Raw genomic sequence first — 21,574 nt, 5'->3', positions numbered from 1 at the left:
GCAAAACATTACATTCAGATGATATGTGGAACTCTCTGTGATTATCAGTGTCAGACAGGCGTACTACTCTGGCTGTGACATCATCATCCTGGGGAGGGACTTTGAGAGGATTCAGATCATCCCAGGAGCCAAACACGGGAACATCTAGGTGGACACACACACACACACACACACACACACGGTTCTGGTGTCCAAACAACATCAAGGTCTTTATAAACTGTTACAGCACTTTCTCAGAGTGACAAATAGCATAGCTTTTAGCCTCATGGTTGCAGTTTGAGGTTTAGGAATTAGTTTTATTAATTTTTTTTTAGCCTTTATGTTATGTCAGTTTTAATAATTTTAGCATTTCAACTTTTTTGGTAAAAAGTTACTGCTTTATAAATTAAATGAAAACAGTACTAAAATTAGTGCTTTTTACTTTACAAATCAATGCAAAGCAACTTTACAGAAAATAAGTTTCTCCCATATTTAGTAGTAGCTTACACGGCTTATCTATATCATTTTACTTTAGCTTTATTTCAATTACAGAAAACGGTTTTTAGTTGTTTCAGTCTTAGTTAACAACAATGACACATAGTTGGTTGCTTTGGGAATAAATGTTTAACTGTGTGAGCTTATTTTATATATTTATTTCTTTAAATAAAATGTAAAAATTATATATATTTTTTGTACGAGTTTCTGTCTTCTGCTGAATGCTAAAAAGATGATGCTTTAAAGACCAAACGGTTGACGGTACCCATTCACTTCCATAGTATTTCTTCCTGTAGCATAGAAGTCAATGGGTGCCGTCAACTGTTCACTCTCAAAAAACATCTTCTTTAGTGTTCAGCAAAAAAAAAAAACACTTTCAGGCTGAGGAAGAGTAAACGATAGCAGGATATGATTGTTTGATTCCTCTCACACAGACAATATACAGTTGTGTTCCAAATTATTCAACCCCCTTGACTTGCAAGACAATTTGCAGTGGAGGATAACATTTTATGAAATCAATTTAACAAAATCACCATGTGGGTGTTTTGAAACTGCTGGGTGTTTCTGAATCATGCAATCTAAATGATCCCCCTTACCCAACCCCACCCCTAAACCTAACGTCACTATTACATCAACTAATCAGGTATCATGGTGTAAAAACACCTTGATCTGATAACTCCCATTACTTTTTTTTTTTTTTTGAGATAACAAAAAAGGGGAAAACAGAGACATGTGAATCTGTAAAGCAATAAGATGCATACTGTATAACATATCAATCATGTTTCTAATACATTAAGTATCCTTTTCAGCAGTTTAAATGTCTTTAGAGCTTTTCGATTATTCTGTATTGAAGTTAGAGAGTCGTAAAAAAATCTTCAGAAATCTACCATTTGGTACAGTACGATATACATTTTGCTTTATGTATGATATTTTCATAACAGAGTAAGAAGTTTAATAATAGTATCCATTTCCAATAAACCAGTATCACAATCCATAAACAAGACCATTACATCGGTTATTGTGACAAACTTATAAAATAACTCAAAAAAAAAAAAACTTGGGACCAAAATAATTTAGTATAATTAAAACTGAAAAATAAGTGTACAATTGTTTCATTTTCTTCTTTACAGAAACTACATAATGGCAAAAACCCTTCTTTAAACTTACTAATAAAATCATTACATGGATAGTATCTGTTTATTATTTTAAAGTGAGTTTCTTTAACTTTATTAGGAATTACATATTTATTTATATCTGACCACAAATTCTTAAAACCACCCATTACTTTCCTGCAGAGACCTATACTTGGTCGACTTCTGGCGACAGCGGAAGTTCGTCACTACGTTTGTGCACGGCCACGGAGCCTATTAACATAAAGCAAACAACAATACATGTATTATTTTGAGTTAAGCATAACACTTTAATAAAAACAACTCATTAATTTGGAAAGTTACTATCACATGTATGCAATAATATACCAGTTACTTAGAACATCAATTCAAAGTTAAATAACCTACAAACCATTATAAAATAATTTGAATTCTGCTTGTACAACAGATTTGTTCAACTGCTCGTATTTCCTACATTGTTGTGGATTTTATTGATAACTTTAAATGTCTTTGTTAATTTTGTGTGACTTAAGCCAGAAAGAGAGCAGTATAAAAGGGTGATGGCAAAAGTATAAAAACACCGCTTCACTAACCTGCTCGACTGTTAGCATAACTGCTACCATGTGCTACATTAAATGTATAACGTTACATCTAACGATACAAATAAAACATACTATATTTGATTAATGTACATCTAACAATACAAATAAAACATACTATATTTGATTAATGTCTATATAGTTACCGATAAGCTTTTAATATAAGTTATTGTTTTAGTTAACACACTCACCTGGGACTGGACCATCTGGACATTTACTGCTCTGCACCACAAACAGCCCGTTATGACGCGTGATTTAACGTCTCCGCAACTTTTCCACGCAAACCTGGAAGGCACAGCCCACGGTGCGAGATCGACCGTACTCCGGTTGGACACGGACCTCATCCTCCGTGAAGGGCTTAGCACACACTAAAGTACCTTTCCTCAGAGTAATTGTCGTCTCCTCCTCTCACCATATAGCCCAATTCAACGCTTATTTTTATTTTCGTAGGTGGGAAAACTATGAAATGATAAATAAGTTTTTTTTTTTTTTTAATTAGAACACAAAGGCACACTATACACATCTGAATACTTTTGGTCTCCGCTATTTTTCGGCAAGCGAATGAACGCTGTAGCGCTTTCACTGGAAAATAACTTGAGATCTGGGATTTGGAGCGAGTTCGCAAAACATTTGATTCATATCGCGACTCCGAAGCGCATTTAGCGAATCATTTGATCGGGGCTTCGGAGCGAGTCGGCAAAACATTTGATTCAGATCGGGACTCCGAAGCGCATTTAGCGAATCATTTGATCGGGGCTTCGGAGCGAGTCGGCAAAACATTTGATTCGGATCGGGACTCCGAAGCGCGTTTAGCGAATCATTTGATCGGAGCTTCGGAGCGAGTCGGCAAAACATTTGATTCAGATCGGGACTCCGAAGCGCATTTAGCGAATCATTTGATCGGGGCTTCGGAGCGAGTCGGCAAAACATTTGATTCAGATCGGGACTCCGAAGCGCATTTCGCGAATCATTTGAGATCTGGTCTTTCGAGCGGATTTGCAAAACATTTGATTCTATCATGTACTTGTCCAGATCAACTTTTAATAAAGAGAAAAGAGTTTTAGAGACAGATTTTTGTCAATAGCCTGTTAGTAATCCCACAGTCCATAGCATCAGTAACTGTATAATTTAGTAAGGGAAAATTAAAACAAAATAGGATGAGTTTCAATTTTTATTTTATTTTTGTAGAAATGGTCATCTTAACCTCTGTGCAGTGTTCAGGTTATTTCAGGACCCCAAATTAAATTCTAATACTAATACTGCATCATACAGGTGTTTATTTGAGTTGAATATTTCGATAATCATGTAAGGAAACGAAGCCATAATTTGATAAGTTTACATTTACATTTATTCATTCAGCAGACGCTTTTATCCAAAGCGACTTACAAATGAGGATAAAAAACAACACAACGAAAAACAACAAAAAGGGCAACCAAAAGTTTATAAGTGAGTATAAACAAGATGCATGCAATATGAAGGCAGATATTGTCTGATATGTTAAGAAATAATATAAAACAAAAAGTCCAGATGATTCAAGCTGTTCGTGACTGTGAGTGTAACAGCAGCAGCAGAGATTATTAACCGTAAATGAAAACATTTAAAACTCTGATTCCTCAATTAGAAAATAAATAAATAAAAATGTAGCAAAACATTACATTCAGATGATATGTGGAACTCTCTGTGATTATCAGTGTCAGACAGGCGTACTACTCTGGCTGTGACATCATCATCCTGGGGAGGGACTTTGAGAGGATTCAGATCATCCCAGGAGCCAAACACGGGAACATCTAGGTGGACACACACACACACACACACACACACACGGTTCTGGTGTCCAAACAACATCAAGGTCTTTATAAACTGTTACAGCACTTTCTCAGAGTGACAAATAGCATAGCTTTTAGCCTCATGGTTGCAGTTTGAGGTTTAGGAATTAGTTTTATTAATTTTTTTTTAGCCTTTATGTTATGTCAGTTTTAATAATTTTAGCATTTCAACTTTTTTGGTAAAAAGTTACTGCTTTATAAATTAAATGAAAACAGTACTAAAATTAGTGCTTTTTACTTTACAAATCAATGCAAAGCAACTTTACAGAAAATAAGTTTCTCCCATATTTAGTAGTAGCTTACACGGCTTATCTATATCATTTTACTTTAGCTTTATTTCAATTACAGAAAACGGTTTTTAGTTGTTTCAGTCTTAGTTAACAACAATGACACATAGTTGGTTGCTTTGGGAATAAATGTTTAACTGTGTGAGCTTATTTTATATATTTATTTCTTTAAATAAAATGTAAAAATTATATATATTTTTTGTACGAGTTTCTGTCTTCTGCTGAATGCTAAAAAGATGATGCTTTAAAGACCAAACGGTTGACGGTACCCATTCACTTCCATAGTATTTCTTCCTGTAGCATAGAAGTCAATGGGTGCCGTCAACTGTTCACTCTCAAAAAACATCTTCTTTAGTGTTCAGCAGAAAAAAAAAACACTTTCAGGCTGAGGAAGAGTAAACGATAGCAGGATATGATTGTTTGATTCCTCTCACACAGACAATATACAGTTGTGTTCCAAATTATTCAACCCCCTTGACTTGCAAGACAATTTGCAGTGGAGGATAACATTTTATGAAATCAATTTAACAAAATCACCATGTGGGTGTTTTGAAACTGCTGGGTGTTTCTGAATCATGCAATCTAAATGATCCCCCTTACCCAACCCCACCCCTAAACCTAACGTCACTATTACATCAACTAATCAGGTATCATGGTGTAAAAACACCTTGATCTGATAACTCCCATTACTTTTTTTTTTTTTTTGAGATAACAAAAAAGGGGAAAACAGAGACATGTGAATCTGTAAAGCAATAAGATGCATACTGTATAACATATCAATCATGTTTCTAATACATTAAGTATCCTTTTCAGCAGTTTAAATGTCTTTAGAGCTTTTCGATTATTCTGTATTGAAGTTAGAGAGTCGTAAAAAAATCTTCAGAAATCTACCATTTGGTACAGTACGATATACATTTTGCTTTATGTATGATATTTTCATAACAGAGTAAGAAGTTTAATAATAGTATCCATTTCCAATAAACCAGTATCACAATCCATAAACAAGACCATTACATCGGTTATTGTGACAAACTTATAAAATAACTCAAAAAAAAAAAAACTTGGGACCAAAATAATTTAGTATAATTAAAACTGAAAAATAAGTGTACAATTGTTTCATTTTCTTCTTTACAGAAACTACATAATGGCAAAAACCCTTCTTTAAACTTACTAATAAAATCATTACATGGATAGTATCTGTTTATTATTTTAAAGTGAGTTTCTTTAACTTTATTAGGAATTACATATTTATTTATATCTGACCACAAATTCTTAAAACCACCCATTACTTTCCTGCAGAGACCTATACTTGGTCGACTTCTGGCGACAGCGGAAGTTCGTCACTACGTTTGTGCACGGCCACGGAGCCTATTAACATAAAGCAAACAACAATACATGTATTATTTTGAGTTAAGCATAACACTTTAATAAAAACAACTCATTAATTTGGAAAGTTACTATCACATGTATGCAATAATATACCAGTTACTTAGAACATCAATTCAAAGTTAAATAACCTACAAACCATTATAAAATAATTTGAATTCTGCTTGTACAACAGATTTGTTCAACTGCTCGTATTTCCTACATTGTTGTGGATTTTATTGATAACTTTAAATGTCTTTGTTAATTTTGTGTGACTTAAGCCAGAAAGAGAGCAGTATAAAAGGGTGATGGCAAAAGTATAAAAACACCGCTTCACTAACCTGCTCGACTGTTAGCATAACTGCTACCATGTGCTACATTAAATGTATAACGTTACATCTAACAATACAAATAAAACATACTATATTTGATTAATGTACATCTAGCAATACAAATAAAACATACTATATTTGATTAATGTCTATATAGTTACCGATAAGCTTTTAATATAAGTTATTGTTTTAGTTAACACACTCACCTGGGACTGGACCATCTGGACATTTACTGCTCTGCACCACAAACAGCCCGTTATGACGCATGATTTAACGTCTCCGCAACTTTTCCACGCAAACCTGGAAGGCACAGCCCACGGTGCGAGATCGACCGTACTCCGGTTGGACACGGACCTCATCCTCCGTGAAGGGCTTAGCACACACTAAAGTACCTTTCCTCAGAGTAATTGTCGTCTCCTCCTCTCACCATATAGCCCAATTCAACGCTTATTTTTATTTTCGTAGGTGGGAAAACTATGAAATGATAAATACGTTTTTTTTTTTTTTTAATTAGAACACAATGGCACACTATACACATCTGAATACTTTTGGTCTCCGCTATTTTTCGGCAAGCGAATGAACGCTGTAGCGCTTTCACTGGAAAATAACTTGAGATCTGGGATTTGGAGCGAGTTCGCAAAACATTTGATTCATATCGCGACTCCGAAGATCGTTTCGCGAATCTTATGATCGGGTCATCGGAGTTCGCAAAACATTTGATTCAGATCCGGACTCCGAAGCGCGTTTCGCGAATAATTTGATCGGGGCTTCGGAGCGAGTCGGCAAAACATTTGATTCAGATCGGGACTCCTAAGCGCATTTAGCGAATCATTTGATCGGGGCTTCGGAGCGAGTCGGCAAAACATTTGATTCAGATCGGGACTCCGAAGCGCATTTCGCGAATCATTTGATCGGGGCTTCGGAGCGAGTCGGCAAAACATTTGATTCAGATCGGGACTCCTAAGCGCATTTAGCGAATCATTTGATCGGGGCTTCGGAGCGAGTCGGCAAAACATTTGATTCAGATCGGGACTCCGAAGCGCATTTCGCGAATAATTTGATCGGTGCTTCGGAGCGAGTCGGCAAAACACCTGATTCAGATCGGGACTCCGAAGCGCATTTCGCGAATCATTTGATCGGGGCTTCGGAGCGAGTCGGCAAAACATTTGATTCAGATCGGGACTCCGAAGCGCATTTCGCGAATCATTTGAGATCTGGTCTTTCGAGCGGATTTGCAAAACATTTGATTCTATCATGTACTTGTCCAGATCAACTTTTAATAAAGAGAAAAGAGTTTTAGAGACAGATTTTTGTCAATAGCCTGTTAGTAATCCCACAGTCCATAGCATCAGTAACTGTATAATTTAGTAAGGGAAAATTAAAACAAAATAGGATGAGTTTCAATTTTTATTTTATTTTTGTAGAAATGGTCATCTTAACCTCTGTGCAGTGTTCAGGTTATTTCAGGACCCCAAATTAAATTCTAATACTAATACTGCATCATACAGGTGTTTATTTGAGTTGAATATTTCGATAATCATGTAAGGAAACGAAGCCATAATTTGATAAGTTTACATTTACATTTATTCATTCAGCAGACACTTTTATCCAAAGCGACTTACAAATGAGGATTTAAAAACAACACAACGAAAAACAACAAAAAGGGCAACCAAAAGTTTATGAGTATAAACAAGATGCATGCAATATGAAGGCAGATATTGTCTGATATGTTAAGAAATAATATAAAACAAAAAGTCCAGATGATTCAAGCTGTTCGTGACTGTGAGTGTAACAGCAGCAGCAGAGATTATTAACCGTAAATGAAAACATTTAAAACTCTGATTCCTCAATTAGAAAATAAATAAATAAAAATGTAGCAAAACATTACATTCAGATGATATGTAGAACTCTCTGTGATTATCAGTGTCAGACAGGCGTACTACTCTGGCTGTGACATCATCATCCTGGGGAGGGACTTTGAGAGGATTCAGATCATCCCAGGAGCCAAACACGGGAACATCTAGGTGGACACACACACACACACACACACACGGTTCTGGTGTCCAAACAACATCAAGGTCTTTATAAACTGTTACAGCACTTTCTCAGAGTGACAAATAGCATAGCTTTTAGCCTCATGGTTGCAGTTTGAGGTTTGGGAATTAGTTTCATTAAATTTTTTTTAGCCTTTATGTTATGTCAGTTTTAATAATTTTAGCATTTCAACTTTTTTGGTAAAAAGTTACTACTTTATAAATTAAATGAAAACAGTACTAAAATTAGTGCTTTTTACTTTACAAATCATTGCAAAGCAACTTTACAGAAAATAAGTTTCTCCCATATTTAGTAGTAGCTTACACGACTTATCTATATCATTTTACTTTAGCTTTATTTCAATTACAGAAAACTGTTTTTAGTTGTTTCAGTCTTAGTTAACAACAATGACACATAGTTGGTTGCTTTGGGAATAAATGTTTAACTGTGTGAGCTTATTTTATATATTTATTTCTTTAAATAAAATGTAAAAAATTATATATATTTTTTGTACGAGTTTCTGTCTTGTGCTGAATGCTAAAAAGATGATGCTTTAAAGACCAAACGGTTGACGGTACCCATTCACTTCCATAGTATTTCTTCCTGTAGCATAGAAGTCAATGGGTGCCGTCAACTGTTCACTCTCAAAAAACATCTTCTTTAGTGTTCAGCAGAAAAAAAAACACTTTCAGGTTGAGGAAGAGTAAACGATAGCAGGATATGATTGTTTGATTCCTCTCACACAGACAATATACAGTTGTGTTCCAAATTATTCAACCCCCTTGACTTGCAAGACAATTTGCAGTGGAGGATAACATTTTATGAAATCAATTTAACAAAATCACCATGTGGGTGTTTTGAAACTGCTGGGTGTTTCTGAATCATGCAATCTAAATGATCCCCCTTACCCAACCCCACCCCTAAACCTAACGTCACTATTACATCAACTAATCAGGTATCATGGTGTAAAAACACCTTGATCTCATAACTCCCATTACTTTTTTTTTTTTTTTTAGATAACAAAAAAGGGGAAAACAGAGACATGTGAATCTGTAAAGCAATAAGATGCATACTGTATAACATATCAATCATGTTTCTAATACATTAAGTATCCTTTTCAGCAGTTTAAATGTCTTTAGAGCTTTTCGATTATTCTGTATTGAAGTTAGAGAGTCGTAAAAAAATCTTCAGAAATCTACCATTTGGTACAGTACGATATACATTTTGCTTTATGTATGATATTTTCATAACAGAGTAAGAAGTTTAATAATAGTATCCATTTCCAATAAACCAGTATCACAATCCATAAACAAGACCATTACATCGGTTATTGTGACAAACTTATAAAATAACTCAAAAAAAAAAAACTTGGGACCAAAATAATTTAGTATAATTAAAACTGAAATATAAGTGTACAATTGTTTCATTTTCTTCTTTACAGAAACTACATAATGGCAAAAACCCTTCTTTAAACTTACTAATAAAATCATTACATGGATAGTATCTGTTTATTATTTTAAAGTGAGTTTCTTTAACTTTATTAGGAATTACATATTTATTTATATCTGACCACAAATTCTTAAAACCACCCATTACTTTCCTGCAGAGACCTATACTTGGTCGACTTCTGGCGACAGCGGAAGTTCGTCACTACGTTTGTGCACGGCCACGGAGCCTATTAACATAAAGCAAACAACAATACATGTATTATTTTGAGTTAAGCATAACACTTTAATAAAAACAACTCATTAATTTGGAAAGTTACTATCACATGTATGCAATAATATACCAGTTACTTAGAACATCAATTCAAAGTTAAATAACCTACAAACCATTATAAAATAATTTGAATTCTGCTTGTACAACAGATTTGTTCAACTGCTCGTATTTCCTACATTGTTGTGGATTTTATTGATAACTTTAAATGTCTTTGTTAATTTTGTGTGACTTAAGCCAGAAAGAGAGCAGTATAAAAGGGTGATGGCAAAAGTATAAAAACACCGCTTCACTAACCTGCTCGACTGTTAGCATAACTGCTACCATGTGCTACATTAAATGTATAACGTTACATCTAACGATACAAATAAAACATACTATATTTGATTAATGTACATCTAACAATACAAATAAAACATACTATATTTGATTAATGTCTATATAGTTACCGATAAGCTTTTAATATAAGTTATTGTTTTAGTTAACACACTCACCTGGGACTGGACCATCTGGACATTTACTGCTCTGCACCACAAACAGCCCGTTATGACGCGTGATTTAACGTCTCCGCAACTTTTCCACGCAAACCTGGAAGGCACAGCCCACGGTGCGAGATCGACCGTACTCCGGTTGGACACGGACCTCATCCTCCGTGAAGGGCTTAGCACACACTAAAGTACCTTTCCTCAGAGTAATTGTCGTCTCCTCCTCTCACCATATAGCCCAATTCAACGCTTATTTTTATTTTCGTAGGTGGGAAAACTATGAAATTATAAATAAGTTTTTTTTTTTTTTTAATTAGAACACAAAGGCACACTATACACATCTGAATACTTTTGGTCTCCGCTATTTTTCGGCAAGCGAATGAACGCTGTAGCGCTTTCACTGGAAAATAACTTGAGATCTGGGATTTGGAGCGAGTTCGCAAAACATTTGATTCATATCGCGACTCCGAAGCGCATATAGCGAATCATTTGATCGGGGCTTCGGAGCGAGTCGGCAAAACATTTGATTCAGATCGGGACTCCGAAGCGCGTTTCATGAATCATTTGATCGGTGCTTCGGAGCGAGTCGGCAAAACATTTGATTCAGATCGGGACTCCGAAGCGCGTTTCGCGAATAATTTGATCGGGGCTTCGGAGCGAGTCGGCAAAACATTTGATTCAGATCGGGACTCCGAAGCGCATTTCGCGAATCATTTGAGATCTGGTCTTTCGAGCGGATTTGCAAAACATTTGATTCTATCATGTACTTGTCCAGATCAACTTTTAATAAAGAGAAAAGAGTTTTAGAGACAGATTTTTGTCAATAGCCTGTTAGTAATCCCACAGTCCATAGCATCAGTAACTGTATAATTTAGTAAGGGAAAATTAAAACAAAATAGGATGAGTTTCAATTTTTATTTTATTTTTGTAGAAATGGTCATCTTAACCTCTGTGCAGTGTTCAGGTTATTTCAGGACCCCAAATTAAATTCTAATACTAATACTGCATCATACAGGTGTTTATTTGAGTTGAATATTTCGATAATCATGTAAGGAAACGAAGCCATAATTTGATAAGTTTACATTTACATTTATTCATTCAGCAGACGCTTTTATCCAAAGCGACTTACAAATGAGGATAAAAAACAACACAACGAAAAACAACAAAAAGGGCAACCAAAAGTTTATAAGTGAGTATAAACAAGATGCATGCAATATGAAGGCAGATATTGTCTGATATGTTAAGAAATAATATAAAACAAAAAGTCCAGATGATTCAAGCTGTTCGTGACTGTGAGTGTAACAGCAGCAGCAGAGATTATTAACCGTAAATGAAAACATTTAAAACTCTGATTCCTCAATTAGAAAATAAATAAATAAAAATGTAGCAAAACATTACATTCAGATGATATGTAGAACTCTCTGTGATTATCAGTGTCAGACAGGCGTACTACTCTGGCTGTGACATCATCATCCTGGGGAGGGACTTTGAGAGGATTCAGATCATCCCAGGAGCCAAACACGGGAACATCTAGGTGGACACACACACACACACACACACACACACACACACACACACGGTTCTGGTGTCCAAACAACATCAAGGTCTTTATAAACTGTTACAGCACTTTCTCAGAGTGACAAATAGCATAGCTTTTAGCCTCATGGTTGCAGTTTGAGGTTTGGGAATTAGTTTTATTAAATTTTTTTTAGCCTTTATGTTATGTCAGTTTTAATAATTTTAGCATTTCAACTTTTTTGGTAAAAAGTTACTACTTTATAAATTAAATGAAAACAGTACTAAAATTAGTGCTTTTTACTTTACAAATCATTGCAAAGCAACTTTACAGAAAATAAGTTTCTCCCATATTTAGTAGTAGCTTACACAACTTATCTATATCATTTTACTTTAGCTTTATTTCAATTACAGAAAACTGTTTTTAGTTGTTTCAGTCTTAGTTAACAACAATGACACATAGTTGGTTGCTTTGGGAATAAATGTTTAACTGTGTGAGCTTATTTTATATATTTATTTCTTTAAATAAAATGTAAAAAATTATATATATTTTTTGTACGAGTTTCTGTCTTGTGCTGAATGCTAAAAAGATGATGCTTTAAAGACCAAACGGTTGACGGTACCCATTCACTTCCATAGTATTTCTTCCTGTAGCATAGAAGTCAATGGGTGCCGTCAACTGTTCACTCTCAAAAAACATCTTCTTTAGTGTTCAGCAGAAAAAAAAACACTTTCAGGTTGAGGAAGAGTAAACGATAGCAGGATATGATTGTTTGATTCCTCTCACACAGACAATATACAGTTGTGTTCCAAATTATTCAACCCCCTTAACTTGCAAGACAATTTGCAGTGGAGGATAACATTTTATGAAATCAATTTAACAAAATCACCATGTGGGTGTTTTGAAACTGCTGGGTGTTTCTGAATCATGCAATCTAAATGATCCCCCTTACCCAACCCCACCCCTAAACCTAACGTCACTATTACATCAACTAATCAGGCATCATGGTGTAAAAACACCTTGATCTCATAACTCCCATTACTTTTTTTTTTTTTTTTGAGATAACAAAAAAGGGGAAAACAGAGACATGTGAATCTGTAAAGCAATAAGATGCATACTGTATAACATATCAATCATGTTTCTAATACATTAAGTATCCTTTTCAGCAGTTTAAATGTCTTTAGAGCTTTTCGCGAATAATTTGATCGGGGCTTCGGAGCGAGTCGGCAAAACATTTGATTCAGATCGGGACTCCTAAGCGCATTTAGCGAATCATTTGATCGGGGCTTCGGAGCGAGTCGGCAAAACATTTGATTCAGATCGGGACTCCGAAGCGCATTTAGCGAATCATTTGATCGGGGCTTCGGAGCGAGTCGGCAAAACATTTGATTCAGATCGGGACTCCGAAGCGCATTTCGCGAATCATTTGAGATCTGGTCTTTCGAGCGGATTTGCAAAACATTTGATTCTATCATGTACTTGTCCAGATCAACTTTTAATAAAGAGAAAAGAGTTTTAGAGACAGATTTTTGTCAATAGCCTGTTAGTAATCCCACAGTCCATAGCATCAGTAACTGTATAATTTAGTAAGGGAAAATTAAAACAAAATAGGATGAGTTTCAATTTTTATTTTATTTTTGTAGAAATGGTCATCTTAACCTCTGTGCAGTGTTCAGGTTATTTCAGGACCCCAAATTAAATTCTAATACTAATACTGCATCATACAGGTGTTTATTTGAGTTGAATATTTCGATAATCATGTAAGGAAACGAAGCCATAATTTGATAAGTTTACATTTACATTTATTCATTCAGCAGACGCTTTTATCCAAAGCGACTTACGAATGAGGATAAAAAACAACACAACGAAAAACAACAAAAAGGGCAACCAAAAGTTTATGAGTATAAACAAGATGCATGCAATATGAAGGCAGATATTGTCTGATATGTTAAGAAATAATATAAAACAAAAAGTCCAGATGATTCAAGCTGTTCGTGACTGTGAGTGTAACAGCAGCAGCAGAGATTATTAACCGTAAATGAAAACATTTAAAACTCTGATTCCTCAATTAGAAAATAAATAAATAAAAATGTAGCAAAACATTACATTCAGATGATATGTAGAACTCTCTGTGATTATCAGTGTCAGACAGGCGTACTACTCTGGCTGTGACATCATCATCCTGGGGAGGGACTTTGAGAGGATTCAGATCATCCCAGGAGCCAAACACGGGAACATCTAGGTGGACACACACACACACACACACACACACACACACGGTTCTGGTGTCCAAACAACATCAAGGTCTTTATAAACTGTTACAGCACTTTCTCAGAGTGACAAATAGCATAGCTTTTAGCCTCATGGTTGCAGTTTGAGGTTTGGGAATTAGTTTCATTAAATTTTTTTTAGCCTTTATGTTATGTCAGTTTTAATAATTTTAGCATTTCAACTTTTTTGGTAAAAAGTTACTACTTTATAAATTAAATGAAAACAGTACTAAAATTAGTGCTTTTTACTTTACAAATCATTGCAAAGCAACTTTACAGAAAATAAGTTTCTCCCATATTTAGTAGTAGCTTACACGACTTATCTATATCATTTTACTTTAGCTTTATTTCAATTACAGAAAACTGTTTTTAGTTGTTTCAGTCTTAGTTAACAACAATGACACATAGTTGGTTGCTTTGGGAATAAATGTTTAACTGTGTGAGCTTATTTTATATATTTATTTCTTTAAATAAAATGTAAAAAATTATATATATTTTTTGTACGAGTTTCTGTCTTGTGCTGAATGCTAAAAAGATGATGCTTTAAAGACCAAATGGTTGACGGTACCCATTCACTTCCATAGTATTTCTTCCTGTAGCATAGAAGTCAATGGGTGCCGTCAACTGTTCACTCTCAAAAAACATCTTCTTTAGTGTTCAGCAGAAAAAAAACACTTTCAGGTTGAGGAAGAGTAAACGATAGCAGGATATGATTGTTTGATTCCTCTCACACAGACAATATACAGTTGTGTTCCAAATTATTCAACCCCCTTGACTTGCAAGACAATTTGCAGTGGAGGATAACATTTTATGAAATCAATTTAACAAAATCACCATGTGGGTGTTTTGAAACTGCTGGGTGTTTCTGAATCATGCAATCTAAATGATCCCCCTTACCCAACCCCACCCCTAAACCTAACGTCACTATTACATCAACTAATCAGGTATCATGGTGTAAAAACACCTTGATCTCATAACTCCCATTACTTTTTTTTTTTTTTTTTGAGATAACAAAAAAGGGGAAAACAGAGACATGTGAATCTGTAAAGCAATAAGATGCATACTGTATAACATATCAATCATGTTTCTAATACATTAAGTATCCTTTTCAGCAGTTTAAATGTCTTTAGAGCTTTTCGATTATTCTGTATTGAAGTTAGAGAGTCGTAAAAAAATCTTCAGAAATCTACCATTTGGTACAGTACGATATACATTTTGCTTTATGTATGATATTTTCCTAACAGAGTAAGAAGTTTAATTTCCATTTCCAACAAAAAAAAAAAGTGAAGTGACATTCAGCCAAGTATGGTGACCCATACTCAGAATTTGTGCTCTGCATTTAACCCACCCGAAGTGCACACACACAGAGCAGTGAACACACACACCCGGAGCAGTGGGCAGCCATTTATGCTGCGGCGCCCGGGGAGCAGTTGGGGGTTCAATGCCTTGCTCAAGGGCACCTAAGTCGTGGTATTGAAGGTGGAGAGAGAATTGTACATGCACTCCCACCCACAATTCCTGCCGGCCCGGGACTCGATCTCAGAACCTTTCGATTGGGAGTCGGACTCACTAACCATTAGGCCACGACTTCCCCTGGATTAAACCAGTATCACAATCCATAAACAAGACCATTACATCGGTTATTGTGACAAACTTATAAAATAACTCAAAAAGAAACCAAGAAACTTGGGACCAAAATAATTTAGTATAATTACAACTGAAAAATAAGTGTACAATTGTTTCATTTTCTTCTTTACAGAAACTACATAATGGCAAAAACCCTTCTTTAAACTTACTAATAAAATCATTACATGGATAGTATCTGTTTATTATTTTAAAGTGAGTTTCTTTAACTTTATTAGGAATTACATATTTATTTATATCTGACCACAAATTCTTAAAACCACCCATTACTTTCCTGCAGAGACCTATACTTGGTCGACTTCTGGCGACAGCGGAAGTTCGTCACTACGTTTGTGCACGGCCACGGAGCCTATTAACATAAAGCAAACAACAATACATGTATTATTTTGAGTTAAGCATAACACTTTAATAAAAACAACTCATTAATTTGGAAAGTTACTATCACATGTATGCAATAATATACCAGTTACTTAGAACATCAATTCAAAGTTAAATAACCTACAAACCATTATAAAATAATTTGAATTCTGCTTGTACAACAGATTTGTTCAACTGCTCGTATTTCCTACATTGTTGTGGATTTTATTGATAACTTTAAATGTCTTTGTTAATTTTGTGTGACTTAAGCCAGAAAGAGAGCAGTATAAAAGGGTGATGGCAAAAGTATAAAAACACCGCTTCACTAACCTGCTCGACTGTTAGCATAACTGCTACCATGTGCTACATTAAATGTATAACGTTACATCTAACAATACAAATAAAACATACTATATTTGATTAATGTACATCTAACAACACAAATAAAACATACTATATTTGATTAATGTCTATATAGTTACCGATAAGCTTTTAATATAAGTTATTGTTTTAGTTAAGACACTCACCTGGGACTGGACCATCTGGACATTTACTGCTCTGCACCACAAACAGCCCGTTATGACGCGTGATTTAACGTCTCCGCAACTTTTCCACGCAAACCTGGAAGGCACAGCCCACGGTGCGAGATCGACCGTACTCCGGTTGGACACGGACCTCATCCTCCGTGAAGGGCTTAGCACACACTAAAGTACCTTTCCTCAGAGTAATTGTCGTCTCCTCCTCTCACCATATAGCCCAATTCAACGCTTATTTTTATTTTCGTAGGTGGGAAAACTATGAAATGATACGTTTTTTTTTTTTTTTAATTAGAACACAATGGCACACTATACACATCTGAATACTTTTGGTCTCCGCTATTTTTCGGCAAGCGAATGAACGCTGTAGCGCTTTCACTGGAAAATAACTTGAGATCTGGGATTTGGAGCGAGTTCGCAAAACATTTGATTCATATCGCGACTCCGAAGATCGTTTCGCGAATCTTATGATCGGGCCATCGGAGTTCGCAAAACATTTGATTCAGATCCGGACTCCGAAGCGCGTTTCGCGAATAATTTGATCGGGGCTTCGGAGCGAGTCGGCAAAATATTTGATTCAGATCGGGACTCCTAAGCGCATTTAGCGAATCATTTGATCGGGGCTTCGGAGCGAGTCGGCAAAACATTTGATTCAGATCGGGACTCCGAAGCGCATTTCGCGAATAATTTGATCGGTGCTTCGGAGCGAGTCGGCAAAACATTTGATTCAGATCGGGACTCCGAAGCGCATTTCGCGAATCATTTGATCGGGGCTTCGGAGCGAGTCGGCAAAACATTTGATTCAGATCGGGACTCCGAAGCGCATTTCGCGAATCATTTGAGATCTGGTCTTTCGAGCGGATTTGCAAAACATTTGATTCTATCATGTACTTGTCCAGATCAACTTTTAATAAAGAGAAAAGAGTTTTAGAGACAGATTTTTGTCAATAGCCTGTTAGTAATCCCACAGTCCATAGCATCAGTAACTGTATAATTTAGTAAGGGAAAATTAAAACAAAATAGGATGAGTTTCAATTTTTATTTTATTTTTGTAGAAATGGTCATCTTAACCTCTGTGCAGTGTTCAGGTTATTTCAGGACCCCAAATTAAATTCTAATACTAAAACTGCATCATACAGGTGTTTATTTGAGTTGAATATTTCGATAATCATGTAAGGAAACGAAGCCATAATTTGATAAGTTTACATTTACATTTATTCATTCAGCAGAAGCTTTTATCCAAAGCGACTTACAAATGAGGATAAAAAACAACACAACGAAAAACAACAAAAAGGGCAACCAAAAGTTTATGAGTATAAACAAGATGCATGCAATATGAAGGCAGATATTGTCTGATATGTTAAGAAATAATATAAAACAAAAAGTCCAGATGATTCAAGCTGTTCGTGACTGTGAGTGTAACAGCAGCAGCAGAGATTATTAACCGTAAATGAAAACATTTAAAACTCTGATTCCTCAATTAGAAAATAAATAAATAAAAATGTAGCAAAACATTACATTCAGATGATATGTAGAACTCTCTGTGATTATCAGTGTCAGACAGGCGTACTACTCTGGCTGTGACATCATCATCCTGGGGAGGGACTTTGAGAGGATTCAGATCATCCCAGGAGCCAAACACGGGAACATCTAGGTGGACACACACACACACACACACACACACACACACACACACACACACACACACACACACACACACACACACACACACACACGGTTCTGGTGTCCAAACAACATCAAGGTCTTTATAAACTGTTACAGCACTTTCTCAGAGTGACAAATAGCATAGCTTTTAGCCTCATGGTTGCAGTTTGAGGTTTAGGAATTAGTTTTATTAATTTTTTTTTAGCCTTTATGTTATGTCAGTTTTAATAATTTTAACATTTCAACTTTTTTGGTAAAAAGTTACTACTTTATAAATTAAATGAAAACAGTACTAAAATTTGTGCTTTTTACTTTACAAATCATTGCAAAGCAACTTTACAGAAAATACGTTTCTCCCATATTTAGTAGTAGCTTACACGACTTATCTATATCATTTTACTTTAGCTTTATTTCAATTACAGAAAACTGTTTTTAGTTGTTTCAGTCTTAGTTAACAACAATGACACATAGTTGGTTGCTTTGGGAATAAATGTTTAACTGTGTGAGCTTATTTTATATATTTATTTCTTTAAATAAAATGTAAAAATTATATATATTTTTTGTACGAGTTTCTGTCTTCTGCTGAATGCTAAAAAGATGATGCTTTAAAGACCAAATGGTTGACGGTACCCATTCACTTCCATAGTATTTCTTCCTGTAGCATAGAAGTCAATGGGTGCCGTCAACTGTTCACTCTCAAAAAACATCTTCTTTAGTGTTCAGCAGAAAAAAAAACACTTTCAGGCTGAGGAAGAGTAAACGATAGCAGGATATGATTGTTTGATTCCTCTCACACAGACAATATACAGTTGTGTTCCAAATTATTCAACCCCCTTGACTTGCAAGACAATTTGCAGTGGAGGATAACATTTTATGAAATCAATTTAACAAAATCACCATGTGGGTGTTTTGAAACTGCTGGGTGTTTCTGAATCATGCAATCTAAATGATCCCCCTTACCCAACCCCACCCCTAAACCTAACGTCACTATTACATCAACTAATCAGGTATCATGGTGTAAAAACACCTTGATCTCATAACTCCCATTACTTTTTTTTTTTTTTTGAGATAACAAAAAAGGGGAAAACAGAGACATGTGAATCTGTAAAGCAATAAGATGCATACTGTATAACATATCAATCATGTTTCTAATACATTAAGTATCCTTTTCAGCAGTTTAAATGTCTTTAGAGCTTTTCGATTATTCTGTATTGAAGTTAGAGAGTCGTAAAAAAATCTTCAGAAATCTACCATTTGGTACAGTACGATATACATTTTGCTTTATGTATGATATTTTCCTAACAGAGTAAGAAGTTTAATTTCCATTTCCAACAAAAAAAAAAGTGAAGTGACATTCAGCCAAGTATGGTGACCCATACTCAGAATTTGTGCTCTGCATTTAACCCACCCGAAGTGCACACACACAGAGCAGTGAACACACACACCCGGAGCAGTGGGCAGCCATTTATGCTGCGGCGCCCGGGGAGCAGTTGGGGGTTCAATGCCTTGCTCAAGGGCACCTAAGTCGTGGTATTGAAGGTGGAGAGAGAATTGTACATGCACTCCCACCCACAATTCCTGCCGGCCCGGGACTCGAACTCAGAACCTTTCTTATAAAACTTATAAAATAACTCAAAAAGAAACCAAGAAACTTGGGACCAAAATAATTTAGTATAATTACAACTGAAAAATAAGTGTACAATTGTTTCATTTTCTTCTTTACAGAAACTACATAATGGCAAAAACCCTTCTTTAAACTTACTAATAAAATCATTACATGGATAGTATCTGTTTATTATTTTAAAGTGAGTTTCTTTAACTTTATTAGGAATTACATATTTATTTATATCTGACCACAAATTCTTAAAACCACCCATTACTTTCCTGCAGAGACCTATACTTGGTCGACTTCTGGCGACAGCGGAAGTTCGTCACTACGTTTGTGCACGGCCACGGAGCCTATTAACATAAAGCAAACAACAATACATGTATTATTTTGAGTTAAGCATAACACTTTAATAAAAACAACTCATTAATTTGGAAAGTTACTATCACATGTATGCAATAATATACCAGTTACTTAGAACATCAATTCAAAGTTAAATAACCTACAAACCATTATAAAATAATTTGAATTCTGCTTGTACAACAGATTTGTTCAACTGCTCGTATTTCCTACATTGTTGTGGATTTTATTGATAACTTTAAATGTCTTTGTTAATTTTGTGTGACTTAAGCCAGAAAGAGAGCAGTATAAAAGGGTGATGGCAAAAGTATAAAAACACCGCTTCACTAACCTGCTCGACTGTTAGCATAACTGCTACCATGTGCTACATTAAATGTATAACGTTACATCTAACAATACAAATAAAACATACTATATTTGATTAATGTACATCTAACAACACAAATAAAACATACTATATTTGATTAATGTCTATATAGTTACCGATAAGCTTTTAATATAAGTTATTGTTTTAGTTAAGACACTCACCTGGGACTGGACCATCTGGACATTTACTGCTCTGCACCACAAACAGCCCGTTATTATTATTTTTCGGCAAGCGAATGAACGCTGTAGCGCTTTCACTGGAAAATAACTTGAGATCTGGGATTTGGAGCGAGTTCGCAAAAAATTTGATTCATATCGCGACTCCGAAGATCGTTTCGCGAATCTTATGATCGGGCCATCGGAGTTCGCAAAACATTTGATTCAGATCCGGACTCCGAAGCGCGTTTCGCGAATAATTTGATCGGGGCTTCGGAGCGAGTCGGCAAAACATTTGATTCAGATCGGGACTCCTAAGCGCATTTAGCGAATCATTTGATCGGGGCTTCGGAGCGAGTCGGCAAAACATTTGATTCAGATCGGGACTCCGAAGCGCATTTCGCGAATAATTTGAGATCTGGTCTTTCGAGCGGATTTGCAAAACATTTGATTCTATCATGTACTTGTCCAGATCAACTTTTAATAAAGAGAAAAGAGTTTTAGAGACAGATTTTTGTCAATAGCCTGTTAGTAATCCCACAGTCCATAGCATCAGTAACTGTATAATTTAGTAAGGGAAAATTAAAACAAAATAGGATGAGTTTCAATTTTTATTTTATTTTTGTAGAAATGGTCATCTTAACCTCTGTGCAGTGTTCAGGTTATTTCAGGACCCCAAATTAAATTCTAATACTAATACTGCATCATACAGGTGTTTATTTGAGTTGAATATTTCGATAATCATGTAAGGAAACGAAGCCATAATTTGATAAGTTTACATTTACATTTATTCATTCAGCAGACGCTTTTATCCAAAGCGACTTACAAATGAGGATAAAAAACAACACAACGAAAAACAACAAAAAGGGCA

At 35.3% G+C, this 21,574-nt stretch overlaps 1 protein-coding gene across 32 annotated transcripts in view; it reads right to left on the bottom strand.

Annotated features, from left to right (window-relative positions):
* Positions 1-21,574, bottom strand: part of LOC128019109 (AP-3 complex subunit sigma-1) — a 173,328-nt gene that overhangs the window by 26,621 nt on the left and 125,133 nt on the right. The window contains exon 2 of one of the 32 annotated variants that reach the window (XM_052605143.1): positions 20,103-20,174. The exons of 27 other annotated variants lie outside the window; for them this stretch is intronic. In XM_052605143.1, coding sequence (XP_052461103.1) covers positions 20,103-20,174 — 72 coding nt within the window. Of the gene's footprint in view, positions 1-1,766; positions 1,839-5,591; positions 5,664-9,629; positions 9,702-15,934; positions 16,007-20,102; positions 20,175-21,574 lie in introns of all 32 variants that reach the window. 4 more of the 32 variants (XM_052605144.1, XM_052605145.1, XM_052605146.1 and 1 more) reach the window with 4 other exon arrangements.

Source organism: Carassius gibelio, chromosome A8 (genome assembly GCF_023724105.1).
Source record: "Carassius gibelio isolate Cgi1373 ecotype wild population from Czech Republic chromosome A8, carGib1.2-hapl.c, whole genome shotgun sequence".
NCBI lineage: Eukaryota > Metazoa > Chordata > Actinopteri > Cypriniformes > Cyprinidae > Carassius > Carassius gibelio.
Note: the sequence above shows the minus strand (reverse complement) of the source record. Positions and strands in the feature narration are given on the sequence as shown.